Source organism: Xyrauchen texanus, chromosome 13 (assembly GCF_025860055.1).
Source record: "Xyrauchen texanus isolate HMW12.3.18 chromosome 13, RBS_HiC_50CHRs, whole genome shotgun sequence".
NCBI classification, from domain to species: Eukaryota; Metazoa; Chordata; class Actinopteri; order Cypriniformes; family Catostomidae; genus Xyrauchen; species Xyrauchen texanus.
Genome location: NC_068288.1, coordinates 10,807,249 through 10,832,038, shown reverse-complemented (window position 1 = coordinate 10,832,038; position 24,790 = coordinate 10,807,249). Strand labels below are relative to the sequence as shown.

The 24,790-nt window shown below is 38.9% G+C and overlaps 1 protein-coding gene across 2 annotated transcripts; it reads right to left on the bottom strand.

Moving 5' to 3' along the window:
• Nucleotides 1-23,880, bottom strand: LOC127654374 (mitogen-activated protein kinase kinase kinase 2-like). Of its 2 annotated transcripts, none has more exons than XM_052141516.1 (17): nucleotides 23,103-23,880; nucleotides 21,755-21,827; nucleotides 21,478-21,593; nucleotides 21,116-21,156; nucleotides 20,551-20,650; nucleotides 20,304-20,417; nucleotides 16,450-16,540; nucleotides 16,035-16,165; nucleotides 15,448-15,527; nucleotides 14,364-14,431; nucleotides 11,214-11,306; nucleotides 10,865-11,083; nucleotides 8,322-8,470; nucleotides 8,075-8,206; nucleotides 7,257-7,386; nucleotides 6,158-6,335; nucleotides 1-5,983 (listed from the first exon to the last, which is right to left on the bottom strand). In XM_052141516.1, exons 2-17 carry the CDS (start codon nucleotides 21,756-21,758, stop codon nucleotides 5,764-5,766), a joined length of 1,866 nt encoding a protein of 621 aa, XP_051997476.1. In that variant the 5' UTR covers nucleotides 21,759-21,827; nucleotides 23,103-23,880; the 3' UTR covers nucleotides 1-5,763. The 2 variants fall into 2 exon arrangements, with proteins under 2 accessions (XP_051997476.1, XP_051997475.1); XM_052141515.1 differs by having other exon boundaries at nucleotides 23,412-23,880.
• Nucleotides 23,881-24,790: the final 910 nt, after the last annotated feature.

Below are 24,790 nucleotides of genomic sequence, written 5' to 3'. Positions count from 1 at the left end.
ATTAGCAACACTTTCAAAGCGCCAGCCGTCATAGGCAAACTCATGATGTCCTCCTGCACATTGTCAAATCAGTACTACCTCAATGGGCCTTTCAGATGCCACTCATGCGTAGAATTTGGAGTTTAAAAAAAAAAAGAGAAAAAATAAAAATATATTTATATATATAAAAAAAATATGCATACCACTGATATACAGTTTTGATATAAACAGGCTTATTGGTCACAAACCAAATTCAATTATAAACATGGCTTTTCTTATACAATAGACAAAGTGGACAAACAACAGATACAAGTTCGGTACCAGATAAGTGGACTGTCTAATAAAAACATACAATTCATTTCAGAGTCATAAACTTCTTTTGTTTTTGTCTTTTCTTTTACTTTTCTGTCATCGGTTACATGAGGCGCAAGGCGTTTTGGCCAGAGTGCGCTGGCAATACTCTCAATCATCATACAGAAAAGAAGTCTCTTTGCTTGAAACACAGACAAACAGACACACTCAATTATATCAGACAATATACTCACCCACACAAATACAAAGTGCATTCATAACCCTGGAGTGGCAGCAGTGGTGTGTTGGGCTTCACTGACAAATTCAACCTGTTTGTTGAGCTTAGGGAGAACTTATCAAAAGATGTGACATTCACACATTAAACATGGTGAATTTTGCAGCTACAGAGCTCTGTTACATTGGAAAGGTCCTAGAATGTTCTGTATATACAGGCAAGCAGTTATGATGACACCTAGTGGTGCCAAAAAAGAAATAATTATAATCTGACATTACATTCATATAGGAAGTTTTCCAATTCACACATTATGACATCCTCTAGCCGGGGTACCAGTTATGTTGATCAAGTCAGATTCTTTGGCACCAGCCAGCAATAGGATGTCTGGCTCTAGATATTATAATCAGAATTTATAAAACCGGTCATCTTTTAAATGTTCATTTCACTAGTCTGTTTGACTGTGCACCTACCAATATAATGTAAAAGCTGGCATGGCAATGGCACGGTCTACAACCAGCAAAACATTTACCACAAATAGACCTGACAAACGAAAGCAGAATTTATATCAGTGAGTGCCCACGTGACCAACTTGGCCAACAAAGCTGGTAACCAGGGCAACCATTTTATCTCGGATCCTCACGCAAGAACATCGCACGTCCAAACAAACAGAATGACGGACAAGTACTAAAATCAGTGTAAAAATCATGGTCTCAAAATGTGCAAACATTTCAGCATCAAAAGAAAATCAAAACAGTACATACATTTTCAAACACACAAAATATGTTTGTTCACCATCTGAACGGGTAATGCTTTTCATTCTACGAACTGGCACTTTAAAACCTCTACGGACCAGAAATTTAGCTCATTACACTGGGTGCTGAGAAACTCCTTCAAATACTGCCAATGCAACCCAGGGTTGGCAAGAGCGGGTCAGCATCACACGGCAACATAAAATAAAGACATTAAAGAAAGAGCTGGAATGGGCTTACAAAGTGGGGCTGCCCATGTTTAAATGACTGTAGGCCAAGTCAAGAAAGTGACGTCACGACTTGAAGGTGACTTGGAAAGACGACTGATAATACAATAGGTCTACTACTTGTGAGTGGGTCTTCCATATCCCATGAAATCATTCCAAATTAACAACACAATATGGAGGTAGACTTTTTTTAGTCACCATCAGTAAACAAAACTGTAAACGTTTGCTTGGAGTGCAATTATACCATCTGATAGGTTAGTAGCATATGTGATGATGCAGTTTAATCGTGACGTTGCTATAGTTACCCCTACCAACAGCAAAAGTAATTTTACTCATGTGACCACATTCTACTGTCTTGGGGTAGTTTATGCTGCAATAGTGACATCGTTGTAATGCAAATCTCACAAAAAATGGTCTTGGTCATATTTAATATATATAAGTGTATTTTTAAGGACCACTAAACACTTTTTGCACTGTGACATTTTCAAGACAATTAAAGGTGCACTTAGTAATTTCTCCTCATTAAAAATATATATCTTTTTTTTTAACTGTAACTTTTTAACTTGAAATTAACTGTAATTTTCATTCAACTGTAATCACATGAGATGAGGTCTCTAGTCATGTCAGTAACCTTATAAAAGCTGTTTTACTCTACATGAGGCAGGGGAGCCCACATGGGGGCTGCCATGTTTGAATCACATGACCAGCTGAATACTACTCGCTTAATCTCAGTAACCGGCTTGTTATTGGACATGTACTCTTGGATTACATTAATCATGGCTGATTGTGAAGAGTGATTTTCTATAAGGACATCTGTGACTGAAAACGATTGCTTTTGAATCAAATGCTGCATCCACACCACTGCTGCATCCAAACCACTAGGTGTCACTGTAAGTCCAAGATGACAAGCAAAAAGTTACTGAGTGCACCTATAAGCAACCGTATATTGGCATCACATGGACACTTTGAGTATGTCACAGTGGTTGTGTTGCGTTTCATTGGTTTTCAGCATCTTTAGTCATAAATGGCACATTTTTAGAAAGCTATTTCAGGTTAAATATAAAATATTACATAAAACTTTAAAACAACATGTCTTGAGATACCTGCATTCTGCTGTACTTTGTCCAGCTGTCATTGAACAGCTGTCGGTTTAGTTGCCTGTACAGCTGGAGTTGTAACAACTGCCTCCTGCTGAGTGTGACATAAAAACAAAGGTGGTACCGCAAGCTTAAATTTGAAAATTCCTTGTGATGGTATTTACATTCGGTCAGGGGGAATGATAAATTGTCCCTTCGCTAAGCCACGCCTTAAGTGTTTCTGACCAATAGTATCTTAGCAACTGTTGCCGTCCACCATTTCTCTAACAATGGTTTGCTAATTTACGCCGAAAATTTACGGGAGTAATGTGTGTTTGAGTAGTTTTAAGCAGACATAATCACAATGTCAGATATTGCACTGTATTAACAAAAATATGACTACATTACAGTAAGCTATCAAGAATGGGTGGGGGGGGGGTTAATGTGCACAATTCATGTGTTTAATTGTAGTGAAAATAACGTCACGAGGCAAAAAATCCTAATAGTTCTAAAAATGGTGTTGACCTGAATAGTTTTTATGAGATTCACCCTTACAACATTGAGCTTTGTTTTAATATAGTTAGGTAACTATGGCAACAAGCAAGCAACATATTAATTTCCTGCTTGGATTGAATTTGAAATGTCTGTGACATCATAACATATGCTTATGGGGACGTATACAACAAGTACCATACCATCTTCTTTATTTAAGGGGGTAAAATGAATAACTTTCTAATTAAGAATGGCAGTGCATGAGAAAATTAGCAATAAAACAAAACAGATGAATATAAATAATTAACCCCCTGGCTTATGGGAAAGAAAAAAGGTAACGCCAAAAGATACGTATTCACCTACGTCTCAAGGCAGGCACTACAGCACTACATGGAGGACAGACAATGAGATCTTTGAATGTATCTTAAACTGCAATGTGAAAGACAGCTCACTCAAATATCATGGAGTGTGCGCACTGCAGCAAGGAGTGCGTGTAATCTAGTGTGTGAACTGGTGAAACGTCCTGTCCCAAGGCATTGTGAGATAGTGAGGTTTCATTTATAGGCAAACCGTTAAGTACGGTCAAGTACAGAGTATCGTTATGTTTTGTGAAATTCTGCATATGCTTAATTCTATTGAAATACATTAGAGTGTGAACCTCTGACGAGAACGCTGCGACTTCAACTAATGAATTGGAACATCAGTAGGAATCTTACAAGACTTCTAGAAAGCTCCAGATTTTGTAGACTTCACAAAAAGTGCACTTACAGTGACATTTTACTTTTCATGTTCCCATATAGAGAGCAATCAAAGTCTACAGTCCAATCTATCGCTCTATGATCTTGATTTATTCTAGAATTGAGCGATCCTTACTTAAATATGATGATCTACTCTGTCCTGCATAGGCAAAAAGCAGTAACTACAAATTTAGCTAAAACTGAGCTTTGACCATGTTAAGAGTCATGTTCATGTGCAGTTCTTCGACATAAGGTGTGGTAGCAACACCGGCTACCTGAGTATGAGTCCCGGCTAAAGGTCCTTTCTCAATTCTGTTCCCCCTCTTATGGCCATTTATAAGTTATCCTATGAGCTACGGCTCTTAGACAACAGACAGCTTTGGCTCAAATTTGCTCAGTTTCAGAAAAAATGGAGTGAGACCATTTTACATTTTGAAGCCATTTTTTTTAGTCTCATTGTTAGCATAGTTACTGCGTTTTGGCTTTGTAGGGCAGTTCTGTCCAGGCACTAAACCTTGTCTGTGTGATCTGGGTTTTTCGCTTTGGTGAGTGCATGTCTATATTCAACCTGCATTTGATCAGATTGAAGTGTACGGCACTGTGTTGAAAGAATGCACAGGTGAATCTGACCTGAGGTCAGTTTACCAGCAGTGGGACTGAGTGGAAAGAAGGCAGAGTAGAGCTGCTTATGCTAATCTAGAAACCGTATGAAGAGCTGAGTGTTCCTAATTCCTGTACAGGCTAAAGTCAGAAAGACTTGAATTCTAGAAAAGTGAGCGGATACTGATGACAGAGCAGAATAGAAAAACACGGAAGGGCTTTGTTATTGTTGTTTTTTTTGTTGTTTTTTTGTTTTTTGAAAAAGGCACACAGTAAAGACAGAAACGTATCAGGCGGTAGAAAAGAACAGAGGTACGACAGACCCTGACGATTCTAGAGCTAGAGAGTGAGTGCACTCTGGTATGTGGCGCAATCAGGTGGTGATGGAAAAGTCCAGCAAACGTAATGTTTGTACAGCATAGTAAATAAATATTCTATAGTAAGACCTTTGATCAGTGTTTGTACAGTAGGATCCAAATGTATGAGACTACTATGAAAATGATTCTATTTTGCACTCTTTCCTAATTGAATACAATCTGTTTCATTACAAATTGTATTATCAGTATAACAGCTGTTATTAGGATTTGGTCAAATCTTGTGTGCCTCAAATGGAAGCAAGGAAATCTGAACTTCTGAACTTAAAGGTCAATGTCACAAATTTGCTTACATTTGATTAGTGAGCTAGAAATGGTGCAGAATCTTAAATATTTCTTCTTCATTTTACTGTTTTAAAATGTACAAAACCCCAAAACATAGTTTATATCCAGGTTTATTCCTGTTTAATCACATACTTTTCAATGTGGTCTCAGACTGTTGGACCCCACTGTACAAGTGTGTATGTTCTACGAGGACTGTGCAAGAAAACGAGAACTTATAGAAGTGCCATGACAGCTGTGCTGGAGAGTCCCACGCATCCTGTCATCTCTTCTTTTTCGTTTCATTTTTTCCCATTTAACCGTTAGCAGCTTATTGGCGTACTTGCCTTGTTCTGGCGTTGACATTCCAATATCTTCCTGCATTAACACAGTGCATCCAGAACTCAACTGGACTCCCCAGAGCTAAGGCTCTCTCTCGACAATCAAGGGGAATATCAGAATATTTCAAACACATAAAAGAAAACCTTTAGTCTTTCACGGTACCGTTATCCATATGTCTTTAGGGGTACTTACCCCTGAGTGAAATTAAGGTGCAATGTTTTCATACAGAATCAAGCTTCTCCAAATCACTGAGATTTAGGACGTTGCCGCCTTGTTTGTCACCCCAATGCGCTCTTGTCCAGTGGTGGCGCTGAAGCCTGCTGGGAAGAGTCTCAAAAGTGGATGATCCTACAGACACTTAAGGAAGTCTCTGATTGGTCAGAGATAGAAGGGGGAGTGTCTAGTAGACAAAAGTGTGCCGTAATAGGTCCTCAGCAGCAGGTCGCTGTTTTGTCTCCACAAAAATCCTTTTAAGGAAATCGCGGCAGTGGTCTGACACATGAGGTGGAAGAGTGGGGTTGGTGGGCTGTGTGGCGATTTTAAAAATGGCTGCCATTGCTTCGTACTCTGCCCAGGGCGGCCGCTGAGTCAGCATCTCCACCACGGTGCAGCCGATGCTCCTTGAACCGTGGCAAAATTACCATGATTATTATCGTGGGACACACAAAACCAATCGTTTCTAATCAAGCTTAATTATACAATACAATCTTTTAAAGCTATTCAGAATTTTGTTTGAGGCACATAGTTGCAAGTTAACCAGAGAAGTATGTATGATTAAGGGCTCTCTGCCTTACCAGATGTCAGCTTTCCTTCCGTAGCCCTCTCCACTAATGACCTCAGGGCTCATCCAGTAGGGTGTTCCAGTCACAGACTTGATGCCCGTTCCAGAGAGGCAAATGGTCTGAAGCCGCCGACTCGCTCCAAAGTCACCCAGCTTCACGTTACCTGCAGAGTCTCGGAGGATATTGGCACCTATATGAATGAGAACAGGAGAGGAGAGAAGAGGATTTGTAGGTTTGCAGACATCAAGATTAAAAACGCTGGATAAAAAAAGAATTAGGGTGGGGGAGGTGGGGTTATCACCTGATTATAAATTGCATTAGGAAGTTGAAAGTCCAACAATATAATTTCTTTGGTAACAGCCCTCTACATTGCGAGTAAATCATTTGCATATGCAAACATATTCACACTATGCGACTAAAATAAGTATTTTATTAGCCACTGGCCAGAGATTGAGTTGTGTAGTGGCGAAGAAGACTTCAAGCACCATGATCCTTTTACTGAATCAGAAGCTGGCGATTAAGAAGCTGGATTCAGCCACATCTTTTACAGCGTGTTGTCTCTTGTAAGCGCACGCCCTGAAGAAAACTGACCTTATTTGGCAGCAATGTGTCTGGTTCTGTCGTGATAGCTCAGTCACCATCACCATTTAGTTCAGCAGTGAAATGGCATTGACATTGCATTTAACAAAGTCAACTCTGACTAGTGTTGAACTTTTCCAAGAACTGTTTTCTCTACATTCTCCATTTTACAGCATGGTTAGAGACCAGTAACCTGTTGGACATCTGTTAGAAGGTAAAAGTGTTGCAAAACTCGAGAGCTTGTAGATTTGAATATGAAAACGTGTTCAAATAAATATTTGTACATCAAGTCATACACATTATACAAGTAAAAGTTTCCTTTTGCTTTGTTCTGTGTATTTTGTGTTTGCAAAGACACGAATCAGGCACCCCTTTTTCATTTCACGCAGCCCTCTAAACAGCGAGTAAATCACTCACATATGCAACCAAATTTTGCGCTTTGCGACTAAAATATGAATTTTATTAGCCACTGGAGAGTAAAAAAAATCAGATTTCAAAAACACAAACATCAGGAAAGGCAGCTGGATCTCACCTTTGATGTCTCTGTGGACGATCATGTTACTATGCAGGTAGCACACGCCTTCCAATATCTGCCGTGTGTATTTCCGTGTGACGTTCTCCGTTAGAGCACCGTATGACTTCAGCTGGTCTTTAATGGAGCCCTGTGGAAAATAAAATAAAAAAATGCAAATAAAGCACAAAGCATTTACTTGTGTCCTGACTGAATCCTGTCAAAGTATCTCTTAAAATATATCTGATCAGACAGCATTTTTCAATATTTATAGAGATAAAAACTTTTTTTCCCTTTTTTATTTATTTATTTTATCCCCATTTCTCCCAAATTGGAATGCCCATCTCCCACTACTTAGTAGGTCATCGTGGTGGCACGGTTACTCACCTCAATCCGGGTGGTGGAGGACAATCTCAGTGGCCTCCGCTTCTGAGACCGTCAATCCATGCGTGGATTGGCTCATTGTGCATGACACCGGAGACCCCAGCATGTGGAGACTCATGCAACTCTCCGCGATCCACGCACAATTTACCATGCACCCCATTGAGAGCGAGAACCACTAATTGCGACCAAGAGGAAGTTACCCCATGTGACTCTACCCTCCCTAGCAACCGGGCCAATTTGATTGCTTAGGAGACCTGGCTGGAGTCACTCCGCACAGCCTGGATTCGAACACGCGACTCCAGGGGTTGTAGTCAGTGTCAATACTCACTGAGCTACCCAGGCCCCGTATAGAGATAAATACTTTAGATCTTTATATGGTTGCACAGGCAGGCTGATTGAACCACAATCAGTGCATGAGAACATGTGCGCTCAAGTCTGTTTAGTCACACACTCACCCCAGGCATGTACTCCATGAAGATAGAGAGCGTTCTTTCATGTGTGTCCCGCAAGCAACCGTAGTACTGAACGATGCGTTCATGGAAGAGATTCTTCAGTAGTTGGATCTCACACTCCAGGGCACTCACCTCCTAAACACACACGCACGCCACAATAACTGCAAAGGTTCACCATACTCCTCCTCTAAACATAAACCATGTAAAGCCATGTAAATCTGTTTTCCGAACACTGAAAAACCTGATTTACCTTGCTTGTCTCAGGGCTATCCGGGTCAAACTGGACCTGTTTAACGGCGAGCTCTCGGCCAGTGTCTGCATCGTAGCAGAGAAACACTCGTCCGAATGCTCCTTGCCCCAAATGTTTCCCCAAACGCCAGTTTGTTGGAGCCCGAGGAGCTGTAGATGAAGATGAGAGGCTGGAAAGTTATAGGTTAAAAAACTTCTCAAAAAGTATTTTTTACTTAATTAACATAAAATGGCATTTGCAATTTCATAAAACTTACGGTACAGAGGCACTTGATTTTATCAATCCGGATTTAATTGGATGGTGACAAAGTAGGCAAAAATATTATTAGTAATTGTTTTTCCTCCAATTCATGTACTACAAGTTTGAAAAGTTGTTTTAGAGGCTTAAAAATTTAACACGCACAATAAAACCAGGGATATTTATAAACTGATTGTCATTTTTTGAAATTTATGTTAAGATAGCAATGAGTCCAGTGTGAAACCCGCTACCAAAATGCTAAGGTTCTTTGGAACCAGGGTGTTATAAGGGTGGGATGCCAATGTTTAATACTTGCAATTCTGTGAAAAAGTGATTTGCCCCCTCCCTGATTTCTTTTATTTTGTGTATTTTTCATGCTAAATTGTATTAGATCTTCAAACAAGATTTAACATAAAACAAAGGCAACCTGAGTAAACATACAGTTTTCAAATATACACTGGCGGCCAAAAGTTTGGAATAATGTACAAATGTTGCTGTTTTGGAAGGAAATTAGTACTTTAATTCACCAAAGTGGCATTCAACTGATTACAAAGTATAGTCAGGACATTACTGATGTAAAAATAGCACCATTGTGTTTGTTTTTGAGTTGCCACAGTATGCAATAGACAGGCATGTCTTAAGGTCAATATTAGGTAAACAATGGCAAAAAAGAAACTGCTTTCTATAGAATCTCGTCAGTCAATCATTGTTTTGAGGAATGAAGGCTATACAATGCTTGAAATTGCCAAAAAACTGAAGATTTCATACAAAGGTGTACACAACAGTCTTCAAAGATAAAGCACAACTGTCAAGGACAGAAAGAGATGTGGAAGACCAGAAGTGCAACTAAACAAGAGGATAAGTACATCAGAGTCTCTAGTTTGAGAAATAGACGCCTCACATGTCCTCCGCTGACAGCTTCATTGAATTCTACCTGCTCAACACCAGTTTCATGTACAACAGTAAAGAGAAGACTCAGGAGGACTTATGGGAAGAATTGCAAAGCCACTTTTGAAACAGAATTTTTGATGAAACTCTTTGAAGTAGTTTAAGTACTAAGTACTTAAGTAGTTTTTATTTCAAATTGTGATAGTAATTTTTCACATTATTAACGTCCGGACTATACTTTGTGATCAGTTGAATGCCACTTTGGCACCAATTTCTTCCCATAAGAGCAAAATCTGTACATTATTCCAAACTTTTGGCCGCTAGTTTATATATATCTTTTTATTGAAGCAAAACATTTAATCCATATCGTATATCACCCATATGAAAAACGAACTGACCCATTAAACTTAATAGCTGGTTGTGCCACTTTTAGCAGCAACAACTGCAACCAAACACTTCCAATAACTGGAGATCAGTCTTTCACAAAACTGCTACAGTTCAGCCACATTGGAAGGTTTGAGCATGAACTGCCTGTTTAAGGTCCTGCCACAGCATCTAAATCGGTTCAAGTCAGGACTTTGACTAGTTTGACTGGTTTTAGCATGTATTTTGTAGTTGTAGTTAAGGCCACTCCAAAATTTTAATTTATCTTATTTTGAGTCATTCAGATGTCACGCTATGACTGGGACTCTGACAGGTAAGGTTAATGTTTAGCAAACACACCAACAAACAAAATCAGCTAACTTGTAGTGGTACATGCTTGTGTACTTATTAAATTAACGTTTCTGTGTGCGGGTGACATAGTCCTATAAATGGGACCTACGTAACGTCATATATTGTTAGGATGTATGGCTATGGAAAGCTAGCTAAAACGATGCTAAAAATGCTTCAAGGTTGACAGTAACTGATCAAGTTTAACGTACATTAAACTAGTTATCTTGTTAAACCGTACTTATCCTTAGGGTTGACTGAATTATCAGTTTAGCTTTCTTGTTTTTTTTCCCTCTTCACACTAATGTTATACTATTTGAACTTTATTAAAACTATTTGCACTGATTTATTGTGTTGTTACATTTTGTTCCTTTGTTGGAACTGCAGTAGCTCAGGAGTCTATGAGTCTGTAAAAATTCAACAAACTGAAGAAAAAAAAATGTAGGTAATGTATAATGTTTGTAATCTTGTTAAAACGGATTTCATTAAATTGGTATCGAAAAAAGTATCGTTTAGGAACCGGTATCGAAGTCAAGACATCGGTATCACTATCAAAATAAAATTTGCGATACCCAGCCCTAACCACCGGTAACTGTCAAAAACATGGGAACCCTAACAACAGAGATCCCATAGAACTATGGTTACAATTACTACTGCTACAACTACTGAACAGAGCATGTCCACTGCTCAACTGTAAATCCACTTACAGCGGCTGGGAGGGCTGATGTCCATCACTGATAGAGTGGGGTTGGGGCTGTGCTCTATATCGCTGCCGCGTCGTCTGCGTCCAGGTTCCTCTAGCTCAGGCGTAAAGATACTGCTTCCACTGCTGGTGCTGGGGCTCTGCTGTTCTGTCGGACTAAAACTCACCGGAGAACGAAAACCATGAGCCTGTGTCCGTCGTGCCCTGGGAAACGTCTTCCGCCCTGAGAGAAGTAAGAAGACAGAGTGAGCAGACCCAATGTAGGAACAACAGAAACTATTTCAGACATAAAATAGTCTGCCTGTTGGAAATGTGGGCAAAACATATGTTCATGATCATGGTCCAAATCTCACCATCGCTGTAGTCCTGCAGACCAAACGAGATGTGATATCGCCTCGGGTAAGTGCCTCCCTTCCCAGTTTTCTCAAACACTGGAATATCGTACTCTGAGAAACAGCAGAAACACTTTAACATTTGCAATGAGGGAACAATCAGAGTAATGACAGAACGATTTTTCAACCAGATAGCATAATGGTACCCCATTTTGAGATTATCGATATAATCGTTCAGAAATCTTGGGGTAACCATCGACAACCAACTCAACTTCGCCAATCACATATTAAAAAAACAGCCCGATCATGGGGATTTACGCAACATTAGGAAAATACTCCAAACACGTGCACAACTCCTTGTTCAATCTCTGAGTGCCAAAGAGGCACCAAATCAAATTCACTGACTTTTAGCTTCACTTTACCTCGATGGTGGAACAACCTTCCAACTCATCCAAGAAGCAGACTCCCTTTCTGTCTTCAAAAAACGACAAAAGGCTCAAGTTTCGTAAGCACTTGACCCTACACTAATGAAAAAATCTTGGTTTTGGCTAGTACTTTTCTATTACAATTGAAACTTTGTAATGCAACACTTTGTGTTATGGTCTGCTTGAAGGGAAAGTTCACCCAAAACTGAAAATTCTCATCATTTACTCACCCTCATGAAAACATTTGAAGAAAAATAGAAAAATATCTCAGCTCAGTGGGTCCTTAAAATGCAAGTGGATGGTGATCAGACATTTGAAGCACCAAAAATCACAGACAGTCAACATAAACTTCATCTATACGAATCCAGCGATTAAATTAATGTCTTCAAAAGCAATACGATCGCATTTGGATCATAAAAATAGATCAATATTTAATCATTCAAAATTTATGATCAATAGTTACTTTTTAACTAAACAGTAAACCATCGCTTCCAGTAAGCTTCTTGGGGGTGGAGTTCATGCGGTCTCTCGTGTGACAAATTCATGTTGCTATATAGACGCAATGTGACATTCTCCTCTCGGTTGAGACATCCAGGATAAGCACACAAATGCATAATTGTAAGTAAAGAAACAGATAAATACAGATCTAAACCAAAACCGATTTAGTCCCTGTACAGCATTCCTTCTAATCAATTGTAAACAGTGCTGCTCTTCCGGGGGTGTCGCACATGCGTTAGTTCTCGTGTCTCACATGCCAACGCGATTACGTCACACGCGCATACAGCTGCTGATTGGAAGCGATGATTTAGAGTTACAAAAGTACTTAAATACACTCACCTAAAGGATTATTAGGAACACCATACTAATACGGTGTTTGACCCCCTTTCGCCTTCAGAACTGCCTTAATTCTACGTGGCATTGATTCAACAAGGTGCTGAAAGCATTCTATAGAAATGTTGGCCCATATTGATAGGATAGCATCTTGCAGTTGATGGAGATTTGTGGGATGCACATCCAGGGCACGAAGCTCCCGTTCCACCACATCCCAAAGATGCTCTATTGGGTTGAGATCTGGTGACTGTGGGGGCCATTTTAGTACAGTGAACTCATTGTCATGTTCAAGAAACCAATTTGAAATGATTCGAGCTTTGTGACATGGTGCATTATCCTGCTGGAAGTAGCCATCAGAGGATGGGTACATGGTGGCCATAAAGGGATGGACATGGTCAGAAACAATGCTCAGGTAGGCCGTGGCATTTAAACGATGCCCGATTGGCACTAAGGGGCCTAAAGTGCGCCAAGAAAACATCCCCCACACCATTACACCACCACCACCAGCCTGCACAGTGGTAACAAGGCATGATGGATCCATGTTCTCATTCTGTTTACACCAAATTCTGACTCTACCATCTGAATGTCTCAACAGAAATCGAGACTCATCAGACCAGGCAACATTTTTCCAGTCTTCAACTGTCCAATTTTGGTGAGCTCTTGCAAATTGTAGCCTCTTTTTCCTATTTGTAGTGGAGATGAGTGGTACCCGGTGGGGTCTTCTGCTGTTGTAGCCCATCCGCCTCAAGGTTGTGCATGTTGTGGCTTCACTAATGCTTTGCTGCATACCTCGGTTGTAACGAGTGGTTATTTCAGGCAAAGTTGCTCTTCTATCAGCTTGAATCAGTCGGCCCATTCTCCTCTGACCTCTAGCATCAACAAGGCATTTTCGCCCACAGGACTGCCGCATACTGGATGTTTTTCCCTTTTCACACCATTCTTTGTAAACCCTAGAAATGGTTGTGCGTGAAAATCCCAGTAACTGAGCAGATTGTGAAATACTCAGACGGCCCGTCTGGCACCAACAACCATGCCACGCTCAAAATTGCTTAAATCACCTTTCTTTCCCATTCTGACATTCAGTTTGGAGTTCAGGAGATTGTCTTGACCAGGACCACACCCCTAAATGCATTGAAGCAACTGCCATGTGATTGGTTGATTAGATAATTGCATTAATGAGAAATTGAACAGGTGTTCCTAATAATCCTTTAGGTGAGTGTATTTATCTTTTTACCACCAAAAGAGATTGTGTCTCTTTAGAAGACTTTAATTTAACTGCCGGAGTCAATTATGGATGACATTTATGCTGACTGTCTGTTCTTTTTGGAGCTTCAAAAGTGTGATCACATCCACTTGCATTTTAAAAGACCTACTGAGCGAAGATGTTTTTCTTCAAATGTGTTATGGGGAAGAAACATCATGTACACCTGGGATATCATGAAGGTGAGAAAATGATGAGAATTTTAATTTTTGGGTGAACTAACACTTTAAGATGAATTGCTTATGTTATGCTTATGTATCCTCCCTCATTTTGCTAAATGAATAAATGAATGAATAAATGTAATCGATATAGCCCGATAGTCAGATTTAAAATCTACTGACAGCCTTGTCAATGGAGAATTCACGTTTTCTGTTTTCAAATATTTTTAATAGAATTTTGAGTAAATAATGTAAAAAAAAAAAAAACATTCTCGTTTATATTTAGCAATTCTGTGTACATCTATTCTGCTATCATTTAATTGTAATATAAATATATCAGCATTTTATCAGCCATGGATCACCCTGCTCACTAGGTAGTAGTAATGACATCAGCCATTAAAAAATCCATATTAACCACAAATCATGAGATATTGAGAAATGTTAAACTAATGCAGTTTCATGTTATATCAAAGTAGCAAGGTGAGCGAGGGCTTACCAGGGAACTCCTGATGGTTATCCGGGTAGCTCAGGGCACGTGGCATACGTGATTTGGGATAGTTATCACTGCAGGGCGAAAGATCAATACAAAAGTCAATCTCACAATAAGGAAGCCTTCATATTATAATGGACACTGTTCAATCAAAAGCACCAACCTCATACTGGGAAATGAAAGTGAAGTATGTAACCACTTATGTCAAAATACGTTCTACTTTCCCAGTTTACTGTTCATTGACAACTATAAGTAAGCCATTTGTGGGTTTGCCACCCATGCACTTTCAAAACACTGATGTTTATATTTTGAATGACCCCCTCAGCTCCACCCATCGATTTTTAGCTCAACCAATAGCGTTTGAGGCATGGCTACTTGAACTAGCTTTTCAGCCGGGGGAATATGAACTATGGCAGTTCAGGGGAAAATAAATGTAGCTTTCGCAAAATATCATAGACTTTCTTAAAGACACAAAGACGGAGAACGGAGTAAAACCAGAGTAAACATTGCCATCACATTTACAAGGTGGAGGCACACACACAAATGGGCAAATGGAAGCGGCAATAACGAGATTGTCATGCAATTTGTTAATACACCGCCCCCTCCCCCCATCAACAACAGCGATCTTGCCTAGGGCATCAAAATGGTCAGAAATGGCGCTGACATTACGCTTACTAGTAACCAGATCCGTCTACATCATGCACAGTATACCCGCACCGCACACCCAGCTGCCATTCAATCTGGCGATGTTTTCGGACATCCCGATTCCTCAGACACGCTTTCTGTCCAGTGTGTATATGTTATAGAAGTCTTGTTCATTCTGACTTTGCACGTTTAATCACGTTTTATTTACTATGGCCTATTTGTTCATAGGGAATCCAAAAGTGTGAAAGTCTAAGACGTGATGAGTCTAAGGGGTGTTGCCAAAGCTTGTTTAAAAAAAACACACTTTATTGTAATTAAAGAATTGTAATTCTGCTTAATCCCAGTAGTAGCACAGAAATGACACATTTCACCTTTAATATAGTCTGTAAACTTGTGTAGATCTGTGCGTGTATGAGTAAGAGTTAGTATTTGTGTGTTAGTTCACCTATCGAGTGGACTGTCTAGGGAAGGACAGCTGCCTGATGCGGAATTCTCAGGACTGCTCATTGATAAAGGGTCCAGCATCTAGAGAGAGACAGGAAAACATAACTGAGCAATCAGGACAAAGGCTGATAATTAGAGATAGACCGATATATCAGTTTTATATATATATATATATATATATATCATTGCCGATATTTGCTTTTTGGAACTATCGTTATGGCCAAAAAAACGATAGCAATAGTGTATGTATGTATATATAAAATGTGGTCATTTTCAAAATAAGAGTCCCAGTGTGCTTCGGGCATGTTTATACTTAAAGTCCCATGTTATGAACCAAATCTTAAATTTTTCTGGATATTTGGGGGAATTTGGTTGAACAATAAACTACATCTGGGATTTTGTTTATTTAGGACTCTTTGTCTAAAATAAGCCATAGTAAGGAAAGAATACGTTTTTTTTTTGACATTCCACAAATCAGTTTTAAAAAAAACTATCGTCCGATTCATCGGCTTTTCCCACCAACTTAGTTTGGCAAATCCACTCTCGGTCAAACTCTACAGATGATATTGCTGTGTGTTATCATTGTACCTGGTCCATGCTCTCTGGTATGAACTCGCCCTCACTATTGATGCTGGTGAATGAGCCATTTCTGGCCACCTGCTGCAAGACGTCAGGAATATAGCCTGGAGGAGGAGAACTGCGATCTGTTGAATGTGAACCTAGAAAGAGAGCAGACGAGAGAGTGGACACGGCCAGAAAGCTGTTTAAAATAGCTGTTTAAAATCATGTAAAATGTAAAAGCTGTTTAAACTAACGCAGTACAAGAATACAATTATTTAAGCTGTGAAAGGTTTACATGGCTATGTGGCTGTAATGCTAAACGTCTCTTTGATCCATTTCACTTGATCCTAAATTGCAAAAATGCCAATGTGCTAAACTTTTATTTTTATCAGTATTGTTCACATATTAGGTGGTAGAATACTTTAAAGACACTGCAACACACCTATGAGTGCCAGCATGCTCTTTTTATCTGGAGCTCTGAAGTCTTTGTTGTCCAAGTTCTCATGAGTAGGCATCAGGTCCTTACTGGAGTTCTGAAAGAGGAAAAACCCAGTCTAAATTACATTTATGGCATTTAGCATTTGATACTTTAGAACATTATTAATCCCAATGTTGGGCTACAAAAGTGCCCAGACAGACAAATGGCAGAACGTTGTAAAAAAACAAATAAACAATACATTGAGAAAAAAAAAGCAAGACAATAAAAACATACAACATAAAGTGCAGCAGTTACAATACAGCATTCAATTTAAATAAAATACTTTTTTATTTCTGTTAGGCCACCATGTGGGAGGAATTCAGTTCTGTACAAGGCAAAATTCTGTTAAGGATTCTGAAATATTCCAGTTAGTTAAGCTTAATCGACAATATTTGTGGCATGATGTCGATTACCATTTTTTGACTGAACCTGAAAAGCTGAAACAGTGAGGCCAATTTTGGAAGGTTTAAAAGGTTAAAATTGGAAGCTTTTAATTTGATAAAAGCACTGAGATTAATTATTCTGTTAAAACTTGTGTATAGAGTTGTAAAGTTGTTTAAATCGTTGTTTTTTGGTTGTTTTAAGACTTGAGCCATAAAGTCGTCATGGCAACAAAGTTATACAACTGGATAAAACTTTACACAGAAAAGGTTAGTAAGCGATTTTATCACACTAAAATAATGTTAACATGCATGTTGATCATTTTAAATCAGTGAAGATTTTTATGTTTATGGATCAGACCCATTCACTTCAATTGTGAGTGCTTTTTTTTTCTCAAAGAAACAGAGGGACAAGCCAAAATTAATTGTTGTGGTAATCAACATTATGCCAAAAATGCTGTCAATTGATCTTAACTTGTAGTGAAACCAGTATATTCCTTTAAAGTAGCAGGAATAGTGTGACTTAAGGCGGGTGCAAACTTTACGATTGTTGCTTGTCAGACTATACGATAGGAACACATTGATATAGCCATGGCACACTGTGTTATGTCAGACTGCACAATATACATCATAGCCGACTATGGTCCCAATCGTCACGATCAGTGAACGTGACTCACGTTTCGGGATTGTTGCGGAACAGAAGCAAAATGGCCCACCACGGAGGAGCATTTTCTTTCTCTCTGAAAGTCAGGACATCAGCATTTCCGTTGCTGTAATATCACTCCATCACGAGCATAGGCTAACATTTACAAGAAAGATGGATTTCGTCAAATAGGCCTATAATAAGACAGCCTGATCACAAATACAGAACATGACAGACGTTGAAAATGAACGTCAGTGCCGGAGATAGCCTACAGTAATAATGAACTACCACAAGCAAATATTCATTGTGGAAATAAAAAACGTAATAATAATAAATAAATAATAAATTAATTTCTCTGTTCACATTGGAGAAAACAAAAAAGGTGGGTTATAGTACGTCTTTCTCCTCTTTTAGATTAGTAACCTATCGGCCACGCAAAATTTTGAAAATTCATAAAGGCTGATAATATATCATGCTTGCAAATTCCCTATGGATGATGCGCAAACATGACGTAGATTTCTATAATTGTATCCAACTGTATTTGCTGATTTGGATTAAAACGTCCCATAAATACTTATCAGTATAAATTGTTCAATCTTTCTATTTTATTTATTTATTTATAAATACAATTGGAGTAGTGTGAATCTTAACTAAAGAAGTTTCCAGACGTTTAAATTAATTTATTAAAAATAAAATGGTAATTAAAATAACGTTGTAAAGAAAATGCATGATAAATACAAAGACAAAAAAGAGAAAATGCAATCATTTATTTATTTTCATTTTGTAAGTTCTGTATTTATTTAATTCAAAGAATAATGCTTTCATATTGTTGACGTGTTACACTTTTCTCGAAGTATTTTCTGCTTATTTATTTATTAAAACTTTTTATATAAAATGAAAAGAAGAAAAAACATTGAAAGTGCTCAAGTAGAGGGATAACTGGGCACAAATGTTGCAATGGTGCAAACGCGGAGCAGGTTTCTTTCCAAGTGAATTAGGGTGCGAGAGAGGAACGGAATATCTCATCTGGCCGTCGTAATAGCAGACACACTATACGGCTACGATGCTAAATTTCAGACACTGCCCAAACTTCGGAGGCTGAAGATCATCACAAAGGCTATTAATCGGCCATCTGTGAACATGACACACTGAATGTTTTAAGATTGCTGATTTTGCCCTGCGACGACAGAAATCCCTTAGGATTCCCGAAATTTGTCTCAGATGGCAGAATCGTGGCCAAAATCGTACAGTGTGCACCCGCCTTAACAATTTTAGAGGAACTGAATCAGACCTTCAAAGTCAGTACTAAAATCCACAGCCATTTAATATTACAACTTATATACACTCAGCAAGAAAAGAAACGTCTTATGTTCAGCAAACGTAAAATGTGTAAATATTTGTTTGAACATAAAAAGATTAAACTAAGACATAAACTGAAAATATTTCACAGATATGTGACTGATAGAAATTGAATAATGCGTCCCTGAACAAAGGGGGGGTCAAAATCAAAAGTACCAGTCAGTATCTGGTGGGATGGCCCTAGCCCTCACCCTCTGATCCAACAGGTTCAATGGGATTGAGATCTGGGCTCTTCACTGGCTATGGCTGAACACTGACATTCCTGTCTTGCAGGACATCACACACAGAACGAGCAGTACGGCTGGTGGTATTGTCATGCTGGAGGGTCATGTCAGGATGAGCCTGCAGGAAGGGTACCACATGAGGGAAGAGGATGTCTTCCCTATAACGAACAGAGTTGAGATTGCCTGCAATGAAAACAAGCTCAGTCCGATGATGTTGTGACACACCGCCCCAGACCATGACGGACCCTCCACCTCCAAATCGATCCCGCTGCAGAGTACAGGCCTCGGTGTAACGCTCATTCCTCAGACGATAAACGCAAGTCTGACCATCACCCCTGGTGTTACAAAACTGCGACTCGTCAGTGAAGAGCATTTTTTTACAGTCCTGACTGGTCAAGCAAAGGTGGGTTTGTGCTCCTAGGCGACATTGTTGCCGGTGATGTCTGGTAAGGATCTACCTTACAACAGGCCTACAAGCCCTCAGTCCAGTCCTCTCTCAGCCTATTGCGGCCAGTCTGAGCACTGATGGAGGTATTGTGCGTTCCTGGTGTAACTTGGGCAGTTGTTGTTGTTTCCATCCTGTACCTGTACCACAGGTGTGATATTCGGATGTACTGATCCTGTGCAGGTGTTGTTACACGTGGTCTGCCAATGTGAGGACGATCGGCTGTCCGTCCAGTCTCCCTGTAGTGCTGTATTAAACGTCTCACAGTACGGACATTACAATTTATTGCACTGGCCACGTCTGCAGTCCTCATGCCTCCATGCAGCATGCCAAAAGCACGTTCACACAGATGAGCCCGGGCATCTTTCTTTTGGTGTTTTTCAGAGTCAGTAGAAAGGTCTCTTTAGTGTCCTAAGTTTTTATAACTGTGACCTTAATAGCTTACCATCTGTAAGCTGTTAGTGTCTTAACAACTGCTCCACAGGAGCATGTTCATTAATTGTTTTGGTTCATTGAACAAGCATGGAAAACTGTTTAAACCCTTTACAATACAGATCTGTAAAGTTATTTGAATTTTTACAAAATTATCTTTAAATTAAAGTGTCAGCGTCATCATGTTTCTTTTTTTGCTGAGTTTTGTTATCTAGCTACGTTTTCAAGTTATCACAGACTCGCTTTTTTTATATTGGTCACAATACCAGCTTTCAGATCAGCTCCCCCACTCTGAGGATGGTTTATAATGCAGAACATCTCAATCGCTCACTGACCTGAGTGCAGGAGGGGAGCACCAGTAGGATTTTCAGGCTTTTCATGTGCACGGAGCGATCCAGCAGTTCCACGGCTTTATCCAGATCATCCTGAGTACTCAACGGAATCACAAGCTACAAGCAAAAATTAACAGAAACAAACAAGAGTGATTGAAGGCAGAGGTGTGACTGCATAATAAATTCTCCAAGTTCTCAATATATTCAAATAAATATATCATAAATGTGATAAAAGTGGCATATCTGTTACCTCATTATTGGTGTAATGCAGTTCCATGATTTGCCCAAAGGCTACTTTAGCTTTGGTGCTCAGATCTTCCAGACTGACAGGTCGTGGGAACTGTAGGATCCTAAAGCAACAGACAATGCATTATTAACCACAACATCATCTGGTTCTTCAACAGAATCAACCAAACAGTTCCTCCACACTCATTCATTGATACATAGCTCCTAATGAGTAAGTGATCACATAAAAATGACAAGGAAAAAATTAAGAATATCATTAATATTCCCAGTCCTAACATCTCCTCTGGCAGTGTTTAGTCTCAAGCCTTTGTATACACACATGTACATATTTCAAGTAGAATTCAATTTAAATAAAGTGACTAAGTTCATTAGGATCAGAACAAAACGTCTTGTGTTAAGTCATCCTCAAGAACTGGGAATCAAAACGCAGGTTTAGAGAAACCAGCGCAACATCCATTGCAAAGAGAGCACAGTGCTCAGTTGGACAGGTTTAATTAAGAGAAAGCTCGAGAGGGAAGTGCTAAATATAGGAAGTGATGTACAACAGAAGCAGCACTTGTGGTCATTACCTCTTCTCTCCTCTGTACTCAAACTTCACCCTTACATCATTCTGTGGACAAACACGCACATTTTTACACAAACTCACAAACATATAATATGGCACAGATATGTGCAATCAGAACAGTATGAGCCAGAGCCCGAACTGCTAAATTATGTCATCGCTCTTATTCAACCACAGCTGTAAATATTGTGTAGATGAAATCGAAGCTGCTATTTCACATGTAAATAATTTTACAGTGAGATAGCAGCTTCGATCTCAGCTACACAATACTGGTTAGATCACCATATTTAGTGTGTCAAGCATGTTTTTGAAGAGGCATGTTTGAGCTATGGGTACTGAAGTGGATTACAAAAGAGTGCTGAGTCAGACCTGGTTCTTGGGGGAGGAGGCCTTGGGTTTCCCCAGGTCAGACAGACCGGATGGTCGGCTGGATCGGTGCAATACCACCAGGTCCTGCATTATGGAATTCAGGGCCTCTTGCTCATCTGAAGGGTAAAATCATTATGACCAATTAAATTAAACATAACAGCATCTGTTTCTTCAGTGTCAGTTTGCATAATTATAACAATATACAGATAAAAGTTACATTCATTCAGTATATTTTATCTTACAGTCGTTAACGAAGGTCTTTTGATTGATAACATACCCATTTTGACAGATCACCGATTCACCCAGGAGCAAAGGACAGAGGATTCTCCCATGAAATGGGATCCTTTCTCCTAGACAAGAAGAATAAAAGTTTATTGCATAAACCCACCATAAACATAGGTGTGCTAATATTTCTGCTATGTGATCATAAACTATAAACAATCAATTACACAATAACTGGGAATTAATTATTTCTTGTTTTAGAACAGTAGATGGTTTATATTAACCCTTGTGCGACCTTCAGGACATTTTTGTCTTTTTTGATTATTTTAGCTGTTAATGCCAACGGCATACATTTGGCCAAAGGGGTGTATTTTGGGGGTAAATATTTCAACCTCAGTTCCTAAAATACATCTATAGTACACTGTGTACACAAAATAGTTACACTCAGGACCTTCAGGACAAAAATGTCCCCATTGAAACAGCAATATTTGATCCCAGTGCCATTAAAACATAAAATAATGAATTCTATGATATTATGCCTTCATTCCGGAGCCCTGGCTTCAAATTGTTTATTTTTTTATATTTTCCACCAGATGGCGCCATTTTTCTCATGAGCCTGTGGAGCAAATACATGCTTTTTCCCTATTTTCTGTTTGCTGTATTATAGAGCACTGCAGCCCAATTGAATTAATGATGCAGCTAAACTTGTGTGGGTGTGTTGGTATATATGTCAGAGTGCGTTTTGTAAGAGTCAATTGAGAAATGTGTGTGTGTGTGTGTGTGTGTGTGTGTGTGTGTGTGTGAAAAACAACAGTGGCATTATTTAAACAAACTGGCATTTAAAGGGTTAAAATCCTGAAAATGAATGAATATTTGGTAGTTATGATCATGACTGAAATTTAAAGTGGAAAATAATATGAATAAATAATAATATTATGGCGGTTTTTTGACGCACATTTGTGCCCTCGAATGAGTAACTATTTTATTGAAGCACAAGGGTTAAAATACAACTGGAAAGAAACAGTATCATCTCATGACATCAGAATAATAAAGTTTCACAATCACAAGAAATAGACTAGTTAGTTCAACTTTCAGAATTTATTTTGATGATCAATTAAGTGTATACAAACATTTACCGATCTACTTAATCTACCCCAAATCATATGACAACTCAAATACAAGTAAATATCAAAATACTGATACAATAGCTTATCTGATCATAAAAGACACAGTTATGTCTAAGTATGACCGTCTAAAGAGTACAACAGAATAACAACTCCTAAACCTATAATATATATAACATGTAATCAATTGAAGAAACTAAGAGCTGAAATTAAGAAGCCAATACAATTTTCTTACTCTTGGTTCATGAAGCTAATCATTTAGCTCGCTGTCATACATACCTGTCAAAAGTACTGCCAATTCAATTCAGCCACTGTGTTTAGATGTTAACACATAATTAAGACCATAAACACATGCATTTTCCATGGCACCTTGAATCAATCATTCATATCAGTTTTCAGGTTAAAATCCTAATTTTCAGTTAGCCGCCTGACACTGTAGGCCAAAATGAGCATCGTGCTAACATGCTAAAGAGACACTTCCCGCTTTACAAGCAAATAAACCGATTCGTGACAGACATAAACGGATACGATGTCTTTATCAAGCATGCATATGATAAAACCGACACAAAATAAAGAGCATTTAATGACCTGGGTGAGCTCGGTCCGTTCACTTCCTCATCCACAGATCTGAGGCCTCGGGATAAACCAGACACACTCTGGCAGACTCAAATAAACGGGTTAACTTCAGTTCAGGGCCTAAACAATAGACCGAAACATTTCCCACGGACTCTAACACACTTTGAAGCCTTTGGCAGCCGCTGACGGTGATTCCAGGTGAATCAGTGGATTAACAAAAAACACTTAATCTGCGACTGCCGATCGGGGTATGTTTACATTAGGCTCAACGCGCGCAACTGCTGTCAATTTCAACTGAGAGAATAATATTAAAATCCCCGCACTTGGAAAATAACAGCGAGAACACAGAGGTGGTCTGGACAGGAAATTAATCCAAGAGAGCATAACTACACATACAGCGAAAAATATCAGGAATTAAGTACACTTTTTTGAAACAACATTGTACACACAGACTTCAGTTTAGTGAACAGAGTGAGTGATGCGCCCGTTCGCTCAAAAACTCGGGAAGCTCCACAGCGTCATCTACCGGCTCAAAAATAATAATAGTATCTCTCGGCTCGGATGGCCAGAGACTCGACAGCGCATTCTAGCCAATCAAAGAGCGTGGTGTGCTTTGTCTGGACCAATGATTACTTGAGTGCTCTCCTATTATGGAGCAAAAATCATGGCCAAAGTCTTAGAAGAGTAAAACCATGTTGAATTGCTCTAATCGGAAAAATAAATGCATTGCATTATCTGTTCTTGCAATTAAATGTGTTGCATTTACAGTGCTTGCGTTTTGGGAGGCTGAAATTAAACATGGTTGTATTTTTAAGCATTGAATATTTAATTTGGAAACATTTCACAACTCATTTAATTATTAAATATTAAACAATAAATATTCACCAATAAACATTCAACCAAAAGTTAATTTCCAAAATATTCAGTTCATTTGAAAATACTATCTAGATTTTTCGAGAGGTAAAATTCAGCCCATTCTATTTCGATTCCTCAAATTCAATGGTTCAAATTCAATTGGAAATTCAACATTCCTTATCCGTGAGCTGCAGGAAAAGCAGCAGAGTACCGATGTACATTCTCAACCTGGTGCTATTCATTCTCACCAGTAGGTGGTGCAATACGATCGGGTGTGGACTGCTGAAGACCAAAGCTACAGGTAGAGAGAACAGTCGTGTATGTTTTCATAGTTTGTTTTTCAATTTTAAAATAAATGAGAAGAAACAAGAACATTTAATAAAATATTACAATAAAAATAATAAATGAATACACAATGAATTATGCCTAAATCAATAAAAAATAGGCCTATCTTTGTGCACGAGTTGGTACAAAGTGGCCGCATTATATAGTATTAAATTCAGAAGGAATGATGCCGAAATTACACTGTATTTACG

Coding starts and splice junctions, on each gene's coding strand:
- LOC127654374 (XM_052141516.1), bottom strand. Junction 20,418..20,550: donor TGCATTACACCAATAATGAG/GTAACAGATATG, acceptor TTTTGCTTGTAG/CTTGTGATTCCGTTGAGTAC. Junction 15,528..16,034: donor TACCAGAGAGCATGGACCAG/GTACAATGATAA, acceptor GTCTCTCTCTAG/ATGCTGGACCCTTTATCAAT.